The 12,981-nt window shown below is 42.6% G+C and overlaps 1 protein-coding gene across 2 annotated transcripts in view; it reads left to right on the forward strand.

The window, feature by feature from the left end:
- PRR5L (proline rich 5 like) overlaps positions 1-12,981 on the forward strand; it is a 41,145-nt gene that overhangs the window by 13,712 nt on the left and 14,452 nt on the right. For both annotated transcript variants that reach the window (XM_030950143.1, XM_030950144.1), the window contains 3 exons: positions 282-362; positions 3,774-3,822; positions 12,728-12,785. In XM_030950143.1, the coding sequence (XP_030806003.1) occupies positions 282-362; positions 3,774-3,822; positions 12,728-12,785 (188 nt within the window). The remainder of the gene's footprint in view (positions 1-281; positions 363-3,773; positions 3,823-12,727; positions 12,786-12,981) is intronic.

Genomic DNA, 12,981 nt, shown 5'->3' on the forward strand with positions numbered 1-12,981 from the left:
ACAGTTGTGTTCAAGAGACATCTGGCATGAGCAGGACCCATGTGACAACTTTCCCTTGCTTACCCTATGCAGAACTTGAGGTTGGTTCTGCTCTGTCTCCCAGGGCAAATGTAGGTAATTAAAAGTAACAATTTCAAGGTGAGAAAGCGTGGAACTATTTAAGGGCAATTATCTTCACCTGGTTGTAATCTCTGCCTTTGGTGCCTTGCTCACATTGTGCTCTGTGGTAAATCACACTGTTATTCATGGATGTTGTCCTGTCTCATTTCTTTTTTTGGCAGTGTACAAACAGCAGTGATAAATGTGTTCAAAGGGGGAGGCTTGCAGAACAATGAACTTTACACCCTCAATGAAAATATCAGGTAGGTTGCTGAAATGCATGAAAATGGATTTTTGTGGCTTCTTGTTTGGTGTTTGCTGGGATCTGTTGCCTTCAGAACCACAGTTAAAAGATATTGGTGGGAGGAGAAGGGGTGAAAGCAAATTTAAGCACAGCTTTGGGATTTCTGGCTAAGTTCTTTCTTGCTGTTGAGTGATATGAATGGTACGGGATAATTTGGATAATTTTTCTCCAACTTGTGTAGTTTTGATAAGGACAGGTTGTGTATTGGCTTGGATTGTGAGGATTTTGTTCCCTCCTAGGAGCTATGCCTCTTTTGGGTGTGTTTTATACATAATAATATTGGCATCTCTTTTCTGAAACCAAACTTCTCAGAACTGTGTAGTGTTTAAAGCAAACCACAGCATTTTGTTTAAAAGCTTAATCTTCACATGATAATTGCAGAGCAAAACCTGAAAATATGAACAGTAAAGATAAAAACAACTAAAAGCCTAGCTAACATTTTTTGTCACTGATGCTAGTGATGGTTAAAAGTATCGTTTTCTTTTAAAAGCAGGTTTCATGATTATCTGTGGTTTCATTCTGATTAGTTGGAAAGTTTGATTAGCAATAGATAGGACTGTGGAGTAGATAAAGAACTATTTATTCTTGCCTTGGTTTCAAGTGCTGCTGAGAGAAGTATTGTCAGGGCTAATGGATGTAGGTTCCTCCTTCTCTTTTTACCACTGCATCCATATTAATTCATCAAGAGTGCTGTCACACGTGTCTCTACTTCTTCTTTTGTATGCCCTCCCCTCATTCCTATTGCATTTTTTTGAGGTCCTAAAAATTCAAATGACAGTTTGAACTAAGTATGTACCAAACAGCAGTCTAAACTACCCCTTTCCCCACTTTCAAAATAAATGCAGCTATTAGGGCAGGAAACTCTGTCCAATTTGGTCTAGTCCCAAACCCAAAAAGTTTAATATCATTCCTTTTGAGAGTTGAGCAAGGGCAGCATCTTGCAGTTTAATGATATTTTAGTGTGTTCAGGTCAGAAGTCTTCAAGTTAGGTTTAAGCACTTGGAGCAGTCTTAATTCTCCACGGGATGAGTATTTGTGGACATGAAAATAAAACCAGATGTCATAAGGCTTGGGAAATACCTAAAGCCCCAGCTTGTTAGCAGACCTGGGGGGTGGCTTTGGGCTTTGTGACTCTCCTGTTGCCTGTGGCAGTGGCTGCATCCTGTTTTTCCCCTGAAGTGCAAGCAGGTGCTCCTTCCCAGCCTTCCAGGGAGGCAGAACTGGGCAGAACTGCTGTGGGGTCTGGGCTTGGCCCCAGAGGCTGGACCATGTTCTCTTCTTGCTGGTTGCTGAAGTGAATGCAGACTGGCAAAAACCAGGCAAAGAACGGGAAATTCTTTATGAACTATGTACGCTTTGAGAGCAGTGCTCATGGTGGGAGGGGAAATGCCCTTTTCCCCAGACATGCACTGCCAGGCTGTACTTGGAAGCACTCACCTTGAATTACATGATTAATGTTCCTGCAAGTGTCCTGAGCATTGGTTACATCTCCAAATGTCACTCTTTAAATAGATCATTTCACATCCACATTAATGCCCATCTAAGGAGCAAAGAACAGGCCTCTGCATGTGTCTGTATGAACACCTGCAGCCTCACACCTGTGGTTCTGGATGGAGCTCCCAGCACAGGGTGAGCTCTGTGCACAAGGCGAATCCCTAGCTTGACACTGGGGAAAAGCCAGACCTCTGAGACAGACAACTCTTGTGGGCCATGAAGTTGAGCTGGTGCATTTTCCTTGCCCTTGTTTGTAGTTCTCCACTCAGCTCCTGGGTTGTAGTTTGCAAATACAGTAAGAGGCTCTCAGGTTCTGCACGATGCTTCATCATTTGGCAGAGGGGAAACACAGGACAGTTTTGAAGGAGGATGGTAATGACAGGACCAGGAGATGAGCAGGTGGTAACATTTTGTTCTGGATTGCTGCCACCTAGATTTTATCTTGCTGTGATTTGATACCATCTCACTGGCTATTTTTTTTTTTTTTACCTGCTCTGAAAGTCAGTTATCACAGCAAGAGGAAATGTAAGAAATGCCTTTGGTAAATGGAATTTCCCTAAGTGGGAGATGACCTGGCCATGCTTAGGAAGAGACCCCTCCCTTGATCTTTTTCTAAGGTGCAAGAATCTGGCCTTACCTGCATGAAGCCAGATCCTGCTGGGCTTGTCAAGTCAGGTGGAGAGCCTGCTGGATTTGGCTGAAGCCAGTGGAAAAGCTTCTGACAAATCAGTCCCCGAAGACTTACCTGATTTATTGATCTCATGGACATAGACATGGGTTTTGATTTGGGTGGATGAATACAAGCACTCAGAGAGAGAAAGAGTAAAGGCATCTTGGCATGCAAATAAATGCAGAAGCATTGTAAAATGGTTAGAGAGGAAGGCTGTTGAATTTGACTTTGAGCAGAGATGAGGTAAAGTGGCATAGTTTGGTGGTAAAAACCCAGCCTCAGAACTGGCTGGTTGCTGATTCAAATGTTATTTTCAAGCACTCTTGACTGTACTTCACATTGGTAAAAAGCAAAACTCTTAGAGCAGGAAAAAAAAATTCAGTGTTTGGCATTGGAAAGTGTTGGGCAACCTTTAAATTTTAGGCAGAATTTACTGCTACAGAATTTATTTTCAATCACTGAAAGCTTAAAGTGCAAATGCACTGAATATCCTAAGTTGTTTTTTTCAATGCTGCGTCTGATGTAAAACAGTCCTGATTTTTATATAAATTTTTTTAAAAACGCAAATATGTATCAGAATTTAAAACTTTTATCACAGCTTAATTTAAAAGCCAACAATTTTCATCAGAAAGATTTCTTTAGAGTGGCTTTTCCTGTATGTATTTAAGACACCTCTTGTTAAATTTCTAGAACTTCTTCCTTGGAAAATATGCCTTGTTTTTTATTGTTTGAAATGTGGCAGTTAAAATATGGGTGCAGCTTCTGTTTCATTTCTCCTCTCCTTATCCTCACTTTCTACTTCCAAAAGAAAAGGAAGTACAATATTAGGGAGATATGCTATCTTCAATGACATGAAAAGCATCTTTGTTTAAACAAAAAAGCAGAAAAAAATTATGGATTTCAATCTAAATAACTCCAGATTTTCTCCCCAGCTTTCTGTTCATTCAGGGAGGTAATTTCTTTTTTTGCTTTTTCTAGGTATATGGTTTATAATATTGAAGACTTCAGATAAACTGTTTAATTCCTTTATAATTTGAGAATAGCCTTTGTAAAATACATATGTAAGAGAAATCTAACTGTGTCCAAAGGGACCCATTCCCATACATTCCTGTATCTTTGGTATGAATGGTAGTAAAGTGCAGGTATAGCTGTAAGAAATGACCAGCAGTGGCTGCTACTTCATGGCTCCATTCCTTCTGTCTACAGACGGCTGCTGAAGAGTGAACTTGGATCCTTCATCACAGATTACTTCCAGGTATTGCATGACTTGCTTGCTTTATTTTGAGGTTTGCTCCCTTCAGCTTTTTAGCCTATAACAAAATTAGGATCCCTATTTACATGTGTGTAGCCTACAAGTTTTGGTTTTGTTTTACTGAGGAAGATGATGGAGGTACTGGACTTTTAAAATGTGGGCCATATAGCCCTGGGAGTAATCATTTTTATTGATGTAAGTGCAGAATTAAGGACAGTCTTCCTTTGCACTTAAGAAATGCTGCTAGTAGCCTGCCAAGATTAACAAGGAATTCACTTGAAGTTTTTAAAGAAGATAGGATGCCTTTTCTTGAGTGTAGAAAAATCAAAAGGTTTTCTGCAACCGAGGCCAGCAAAGGGAAAGAGGAGAGATAATGACAACTGCCTGGAGGCAGGAGGGGGCAAAGAGAAGGAAGTTTCTATCAGCAGGAAATCAACCTGGGTGCTGTTTGCCTTTTACTCCCACAAATATAAATGCAGTTTCTGAAAAAGGAAAATATGCAAGATGAAGTAACCATGACAGACTTGAGCAATCACAAATGTGAATACGTGTTGCTGTGTTTTATTGACACTGGTCAGATAGATAGAGGTTCACAAGTAACCACGTGAAAGCCTGCTGGATGATTTTTAGAAGGCACTGATGGCTTTCAATTTTTTAATTTGTTCAGTTTAATTTGTTGATTATTAACAAAAAAAAAAAGAAGGGCTGCTGGAAACAAGAGGGTTTTCTTCCCTTTGAGTAAGGGAGAGAAAATTTCTGTACTTTCTGAAGCGGCTGATGCTGCTGTGTGCATGCTAACAGCTTAAAAGAGGAAAAAGAAGAGTAGTGTTGTTTCCTATCAGATTACGTGATTTATTAGATTACATGACTTTAAAAAGTCCCCCTGCTGTGCTATCAAGTGAGAAGAAAACTCCTGCCCCAGGGGTAGTTATGTTTCACTTCCTCAGCCCCTCTCTGCACAAGTTGTTTACTGCAGAGGCAGCTGGCAGCACAAGGCAGGATGTTTCCTAGACCCTGAGTGGGGTGGCAGCCACCAGCACTCACATTTAATTTCTGGGGTATTTTTGCTCAGTGTCAAAAGGAGCAACTTGGCATCTGTCAGTCTTAGCCTGAGGTAAAACTGTTGGTGCAGGCAAGTTGTGGGACAAACTGTGAGATAAAGGCTATTGTCAGAAGTGAGATTTTTCCCTCTGTGAGCTGAGATGCAGACTTATTTCTGATTCTAGATAAACGGCATATGGCCATGATAAAAGTTACCACTCCCTCCTGAATGTCTTTCCTCAGAAATCCTCTTTCCTCAGAAATCCTAGGGCCATGGAATGGGGAAAGACTGTTCATGTGCCAAAGAAGGGCTGACAGCATTATTTCATTTGTCTGTGGGTTCTGTTTCACTGCTGATGCCAGCTGAATTATGGCAGTACTGCTGCCACCAAGATGAGCAGAGTTGAATCAAGCTGCTGATTTGGCTGAAAAATAACCTTGAAAGAAAAAAACCAAAGTTTCCAACTACTTCCTTTGACGTGTTGTGGTCATCACCTCTGACATGGGGGAGGTGCTGGGAGTGGGTCACCAGGATGCGGAGCAGAGTGGAAGTGCATCTTTTGGCAGTGACTTCCTCTGACGTCTGTTAAAGCCCACTGAAAACTATTCCAAGAACCACGTTTTCTGTCCTCCTGCATTGAAATGGACCCTGAAGAATATGCTCTCTGTGTAGCGAGGCAGTTTTAAATATCCTAGCAGCAATTAGAGCAACTAGCGGGATCATGTAATATTTAGATGTGATAAACTGACTTGAACGTTTTCCATTTCTTATGCTGTGGCACTTATAACTGGAGCCACTAAGAGGAACTTTAAAATCACATTTGTTTTAAGAGTTGGGGATTTTATATTATGTAAATTTTATACACTCACACATGCACATTTTTTATAAGCATTGAATATTCAAGACTAAAATGGAACAGAGCTTTTCTAGTGAGACAAAGCTACCTTTGTGATCAACTTGACTTAATTACTCACAAGTCCTTTTCATCAGCACTCATGCAAATTAAAAGTTTTTAGCTCCTGAAATTGCTAAAGGAATGTTTAGGAAATGGTTGGAGTTTATGCAGTCTTTTTCTGCTACCAAGCCATCATCATACCAGAGTTAATGAGTCTGTTTTGTCTTTGGAAGAGAAATGTAATTCCCATAAGGGCTGCAGTGCAAACTCAGATGTTTCATTCTGAAGGAAAGTTGTGTTTATAAATCTGCCGCTTTAGCAATCTTACTGTATATACAACCCCTCTCCTTGGATTGAAGCCTGAGGGAAAATGCTGGATTGCTGGGACTTGCAGCATTTACTGCAGATCTGCCTTAAAGCAGTGCTTCATGCTCAGGTTTTTCAGGACTGACTTTGCCCATGAACTGAGTTGAGAATTTCCTGGAAAGGGGCATTTGTACCTACCTCTCTGCTCAATAACCCAGCAGGGCACCATTTGCTCTCACTGCTGGGTTAGTTTGTTGGTGGTCAGCAGAAGTGCAATAGGTGGAAATCCTATAACTATGGAAGGTAAGAGGCTGGGATTTGGAGGAACAGGGTGTACTGGCAATTGGGACTTCTCTGGTGCAGCTGTGTGATTTTTCGGATAAGCTCCCTTCATTTTCCTACTGTCTGGCCCTTGTTTTGGTGGAGAAAAATATTTAAATATAAGATCAGCAAGCGTTGATAAATTGATGCATTATCTGCCTCATTCTGCAACAGCCTGAAACAAAACCTCTGGAAGGGATGAATTTAGTCTTTTCACTCTGTGTGGGTTTGTTAATCTTGAAACTCATGGGGGGCAAAATGGAAATGCGTTTGTGTCTATTAACTCCAAACTGTCTCCTCCCAAGGCAGAGAGACCTGGTCCCTTCCCAGGCACTGTATCCTCTCCCAGCACCCATAGGCTGCAAATCAGAAAGTCAAATTCCCAGAGCTGATGCCTGATCTCCACTCCCCGCACTGGCAGAGCTGGTAGGTGAGGAATGGCAAGTGGACTGTATTTCCTCATCTAATCCAATGAGATTTTTGATGTCTCAAAACCAGAGCCAAGCTGTTACATAATTTCCAGCCTGCTGCAGTGGAGAGCTGCCGGAGGTGGCAAGTCCTGACTCAGAATTAGACCCAGCTTTCTGTTTGTGCGAAGCTGCAGCGTGCACACATTGCTGAAGTGTCAAGCAAAGTCCAGGCAGCAAGATGATAATAAATAGCTGAAAAGCAAGTGATGTCAGCAATGAGGCGAGCCTGGGTCCAAACCAAAACTGATTTTATCTTCTGCCTTTAGAGCAGTCAGTAGTGGTGCTGGTGAACCTTTCTGTGGTCAGAGTTTCTCTCGCTGTAGGCTCTGCAGCTGTGCAAGGTGGCTGCAGTGATAGGGGGAAAGCTGCTCTCCTCCCTCTCTTGTGGCACCATAAAGATTTTGTTTTAGGTCCCCACTGCATGTTTTCCAGGGACTCCAGCCTGGAGAGATGACTCCAGCATCTCTCATGATGTTTGCTTGCTCCTTTGAAAGGCTGCTTTGTGAAGCCTAGCTAACAGCTGAAAAGGCCATGTGGCTGCTTAGCCAAAGAGAAAAATACAGGGGGTGTGATGCATCCTTCCTCCATGCCAGGTTTCTGTGTCTACCTGTTTCACAGCAAGGCAAGGAAATAATTGTGTAGGCTATTGCAGTGATGGTTACTCCTGGATACAGGCAGCACCAGCTTTTTTCTGGCCAAGTGCTGTCTTGTGCCTGCTGCCAGGGGCTGCAGCAGCTCAGCTGCTGCACAGGGAACAGAATTCACACTTGTGTGATTTGCAGAGCTCAGCTGTGTGTCTGCAATACTCTTTTGGGTCAAGCTGGTCTTTATTATTGTATTTGTCTCCTCATTGGCTGGGAACCTCTGTTCGTGCAGGTCTGGTAATTATTTCTGCTTCATCTGGCACTTTCTAGAGCAGCTTTCATGGAGCAGCTCCAGAGACTCTATGGCAACTGCCCAGGTTTGTTATCATGGATGGAATCCCCCAGCAGCTCAACACTAGTCCTGGGCGGCAGCAGGGACACCTCCTTTCATGCCCCAGGACCCTGTAGATGTGTGTGAATCCTTCCAAAGGGAGCCAGGTTGCTCCCACTCAGAGCATGGTCAGGGTGCCATGGCCTGGCTGAGCAGGATTCCCCCAGGAGCAGGGATAATCAGGGTGAATTCAGGGGCCCTGGCTGTGGGATTTTCCCAGAGTTGCTCCCTGCCTCGTCGTGGTCTAGATCGTAGCAGTGCTGCCTACTTGGTCTGCCTGCTCTGCTCTCCTTCTTACCCTCCTTGCCTCACTTTCATCTCTTCAAGTGGGCTTTCTCTTTTATCTGTTGTGAACAAAACCAGCTCTAGGAAGAGTCATTTTAGGATGTGATTTCATATTTATCTTGCAGTTTCTCCCCTATGTAAGATTGAAGTGATCTCTCTGCTTCTGTCAGTATTTCCCCTCTTGTTAAAGAAAAAAAGATGGGGGTGGGAGGATGCTCTAGATATGAGATACTGCAGCTAACACAAATTTGTATTTTGTGAAACACTGCCAAGAATTAGGTAGGTGTTTGTGTGCAGCTAGCAATAACTTTGTAGAGAATACTTGCCAAGTAAGTTTGGGTAATGCTTTTTCTCTCAAATTTACATCAGATTATCCACAAAGCAGTGGCTATGTGCTTGTAGAGCCTGTAAAAGTGTGGTTTAGCCCTAGAACACAAAGCCTCAGCTGCCTATAAAGCAGGGTGCATTTAAGAAATGCTGTAGCATTCTGTAGGAATTTTTTTTCCACCCAGCAAAATGAGGTCAATTAATTTGAGTATGTTCTGGATCAGTTTACTTCTGTTTCAAGCTTACGTTGTTTGATGAACTAATATTAATTTGTTAATTTGAAGGTGGCTTTTAAAAGGCATACTAGCCGTGTTTGGCTTGGAGGCATTAAGGGAAAGCAGAATTTATCCATAATTAAATGGATGTTTGTGTAAACCTTTTTCCCTCAAAGGTAATGACTTATTTGTTATTAGCAGGGGGATTAATTTGTACTTTGCTGTACTGCAGACATGGCATTCAGGCAAGATGTGAAGTTGCCTGGGATGGCTTGAGCCTCCTTGATGATTTCTGTGGAGTTGCAGCCAAAGCTTCTCAGCTGTTTCCCACCACCCTTCTGCTTGCATGTAGCACTCTCAGCAGAGCAAGCTGTGCTGGTGGCATGGCTGCCACCCCAAAATCCTTCCTGTTGGCTCTGTCTGGGGGCTGGCACCACACCCATGCTGCTGACTGAGTGCTTCTGACAGGCAGCCTCTGATTTTCCTGAGGCACAGTCCGAGGGCTGCCATTCTGCCCAGGGTGTACTGGGGGTGTGCACAGGAAGGGCCCCACTGGGAATGCCCAGATCCTGCAGTGGGAGGGAGGGGGAAGGTGCTGGGCACTGCAGGCACTGCTGGTTTGAGAGAGGAGCCCCAGCTGTTGTGCCTGGGACAGCTTTCACCACCTGGGAGGATGGTGGCACTGGTATTACTCCATTGGGCACGCATGGAGAAATTTGCCTCAATTTCTCTCTCAGGGAAGGGAAAGAGGAAAATATCTGTGCCGGAAAAAAGGAAGGAATTATCAGGAAAGTGTGTGGGTTTTATAAGGTGGTGGCTGCCTGCCTTCAAATTTTTTTTTTATTCCAAATGGTTTGAGGATGACTTACTTTAAGGAGTAGCAAACACAGACATGTTGTGAGAGTCTTTTTACTGAGGAACAAATGAAAAGTGATTATTTTCACTTTGAATCCTGTCTTTAAAAGCTTAAGGCATTTAAAAATTTACTTAAGAGCTTTCTTTTACCTGCCCTTCTTACTGGTGTATCTCAGTCAGCTATTTTGGTTTTCTGCTCTCAGAAAAAGAGTCAGCCTGTGAGATTTCACAAGGTCACTTCTATCTGCTGCAAAACAGATCTCTATCTAGATTTCTCAACTGCACGTACATGTTTTGAAGTTGGGACTTTGTTTCTCTGCACAGCAGGGTAGCAAAGAGTAAAGGCAGGTTTCCACCTCCCACAATGAGCATATAGCATCCCGTCGTGTCCCAGCAGAGGGTGAGGAAAACACCCTGGGGAACCAGGAAAAGCTCGTCTGGGGAGGGAAGGGAATCCCTGCTCCCCCAAGATCCCATCCCTGTTCAGCTGTAATTGCAAAGAGATGGAAGGTGGCGGCTGAACTTTTTCAAATAAACGTACCTTTCAAGCTTACTTGGTATGAGTCTTTATCTGGTCCCACTTTAAATAGAAGATTTATTTTTCCTCTTAGCTCTGTGCTTCTGGCAAGTAGGGATGCAGCAGCAAAATGAGACTTGTAATCTAGACAAGGTCTGAAACAGACCTCCCCTGCAGCTGCATCAAGTAGCTTGTATTGATTTGTCAGCAGAGCCTGTAGGGTTTGCTAATGACAATTTGCCTGTCTGGCTTGCTCTGAGGGATTAATGTTTGGATTGAATCAATTCCTAAGCCTGTGACTTCTTGCAGAAAATTAGGAAAAGTAACATTTCCAGATATTTTCAGGACCGGGAGAAGGGAAATAAAGTGTGGTTGATTTTACTTAGTTTTTTTTTTTAAAGTCTCTTCCACAGGAAAAGGAAAAATCCGAGAGGATAAGTGAAAAGTCTGCAGTAACTACAGTAACTATATAGCCCTAATCTCTTTTTTAAGGAAACCTTTCAAGTGGGATTATGCAATCTCTTTAGCACATGGAATTGCTATAATACATTCATAGGAGCATTATAAATTTGTTACCACAGAGTAATGATTAATATATCTATTTTGCAATAGATACAGCTGTGCTGTCCATTAGCATGTACAAATGTGTTCTTTGGTTGCTGACATAGTTGCAAAAGAAAAAACTATCCCTGGAAGCAAAAAATATCAATAATATTAACTTTTAGGCAAAGTACCTGGAAAATTGTATCCAGAGTGGGAATCATACATAAAATGAAATCTAACATTCTACGGCAGATAGAGAAGAAATTAATATTTCTTGAGAGAAACACAAAAAAATAAGAATCACATCCTCATATGTGTGTATATATGTATATACACACACCTTTATATTACAAAGTCGTTTAAAATAATACCGTATTAAAGACCAGCTGTAAATTTCCCCTGCAGTATATGAGAAGTAATTGCCTTGAGCTACAGGTTGAAAAATAAAGTTCAGTACTTTTTTTAATGAACTGAAAGCAGGATTAACATGCCATATCACTCCAACATCTGTTGTTCAAGCAGAAAAATATTTCTAGTGTAAGTGCGTTTCACTTTTTTCCCCTTATGGTTTTCTTCATTACAGATTTCTTTCTCCCTTCTTTTTCACACTGTTGGTTTTTCCTAGAAAGTTTTTTTGTTGTTGTCCAGATCATGACATGTGTAGCCATTTATATCTGTTGAACAAATCTAAAGTGGAAAACAAATCAAAACGGACAGCCTGGCAACTGAGTATTTCCCTCTAAAGCCCATGTTTCTGCTAGAGGATCTTCATAAAACTGTCACCTTCCACTCATTGCTAACATTTGGAGATGTTGTAGGTTTTTTCATTGTGTGACCATATTTATCCAGCTTGCTAATTCCTGTTGTCATTGCCCAAGTGAAAAATATCTCCCAGCCTGAGAATGTCACAGAGCAATGTCTCCTCCTTTTTATACCCAGCTTTGTGATAGCTTCTTGTTGAAGGGAGGATGCAGAGGTGTGCTGCTCTCTTGGCTCGGGGTGCTTCCACAGATGCCTGTCTTCTGTGTCAGGGTGAGCCAGGCTGGTGTGTGGTTCCAGAGGCAGGTTTGCAATGCAGAGCAGGAGATCCAGGGCAGGATGCCCTATAGCAGCTCATCAGGAGGCTGTGGTGGTGTCCAGGCAGTGGGGTAACAGCAGTGTCCCCTGGGAATGACAGAGATGTGCCTTGCTCCTTGGCTGATGGAAGGTTCAAAAGTGCAGCCTTGACCTGGTTCCCCATTAAAACCAGAAACTGAACAGTGGGGGAGTCATCTCTGACTATTGTGGGCTACCCTGATACTGAATCCTTTCAGAGAGGCAGAAGGCCTATATTCTCCATCAGTGTGATCTCTACACCTTTTTTAGGATGTAGTAGTAGTGTGTTATGTGGGATTGCAGTGCCTTTCTCTGGCATTCTCAAAGGTTTTCAGAATAACTGATTCACCTGGTGCTGTTGGGAGAACAAAAGGATAGGTGTTGTTTTTGCACCATTCTTCTGTTTGGGGAAGTGGGAACAAAAAACTAGTCAGGTATTTGGATGTCCTGAACTGCAAACAGGCATACTGATGTCCTGATCTGTCTAGTCCATGAGAGTTAAGTTTATCTGGAAAGACCAGGTCCTGTTAGTTCTTCTGCAGCTTGATACTGCACACTGAGATGATCCAGCTTCTCAATACAAAAAGAATGGCCTCATGGAAAGACAATAGGTAGGAAGAGAGATGATGTTAGGGAGCTGAACTTGGCCTGCTGTGCAGTTAGACGAGCAATGAGCAAGTGCAAAAAGAAGAAGAGAGTGGGATGTTTTCATGGCATTTGACTCTTTGATCACCTTCATCCTGTAATTGAGTTATAGCATATGTGGGTGCACCATTATGGTAAGAACCATTTTATTTTCTTGACTCCCTCCCTGTGACCTTTCCCATTTCTGGGAGATGTTTCAACTGCTGTGTCTGTTGCATTCTCATGTCTAGCTGAACAAGAGGGGGTTAAAGAATGTTGAGCACTCACACTGAGACGAGTGCTGGAGGAAGGTACTGCAACATGACTAATTTTAAGATTAATAAATGCAAAGTGGGTAGTATCTGACAAAAATGCATTCTTCCATGTTCATTATAAATAAATAAAAGGCAAATGCATGTCTCTCTTTTCCCTTGGCAGAACCAGCTCCTTGCGAAAGGCTTGCTGTTAATGGAGGAGAAGGTCAAGCTGTGTGAAGGTAAGTATAGTAGGAAACCTGTTCTGGAAAGGAGTTATGCTTTGATGTTTGGTCAGATGAGATGATTTTCATGTCTGGAAAGTGAACAGCCCTGTCTGGAGCTGTCCTGGGGTGTCACACAGCCCCTTGGGAGCCCTGTGAGGCTGAAGAGAGGGTGGGCTCCTGGAATACCCCACGATGCTCCCACCAGCCATAA

Source organism: Camarhynchus parvulus, chromosome 5, assembly GCF_901933205.1.
Source record: "Camarhynchus parvulus chromosome 5, STF_HiC, whole genome shotgun sequence".
NCBI lineage: Eukaryota > Metazoa > Chordata > Aves > Passeriformes > Thraupidae > Camarhynchus > Camarhynchus parvulus.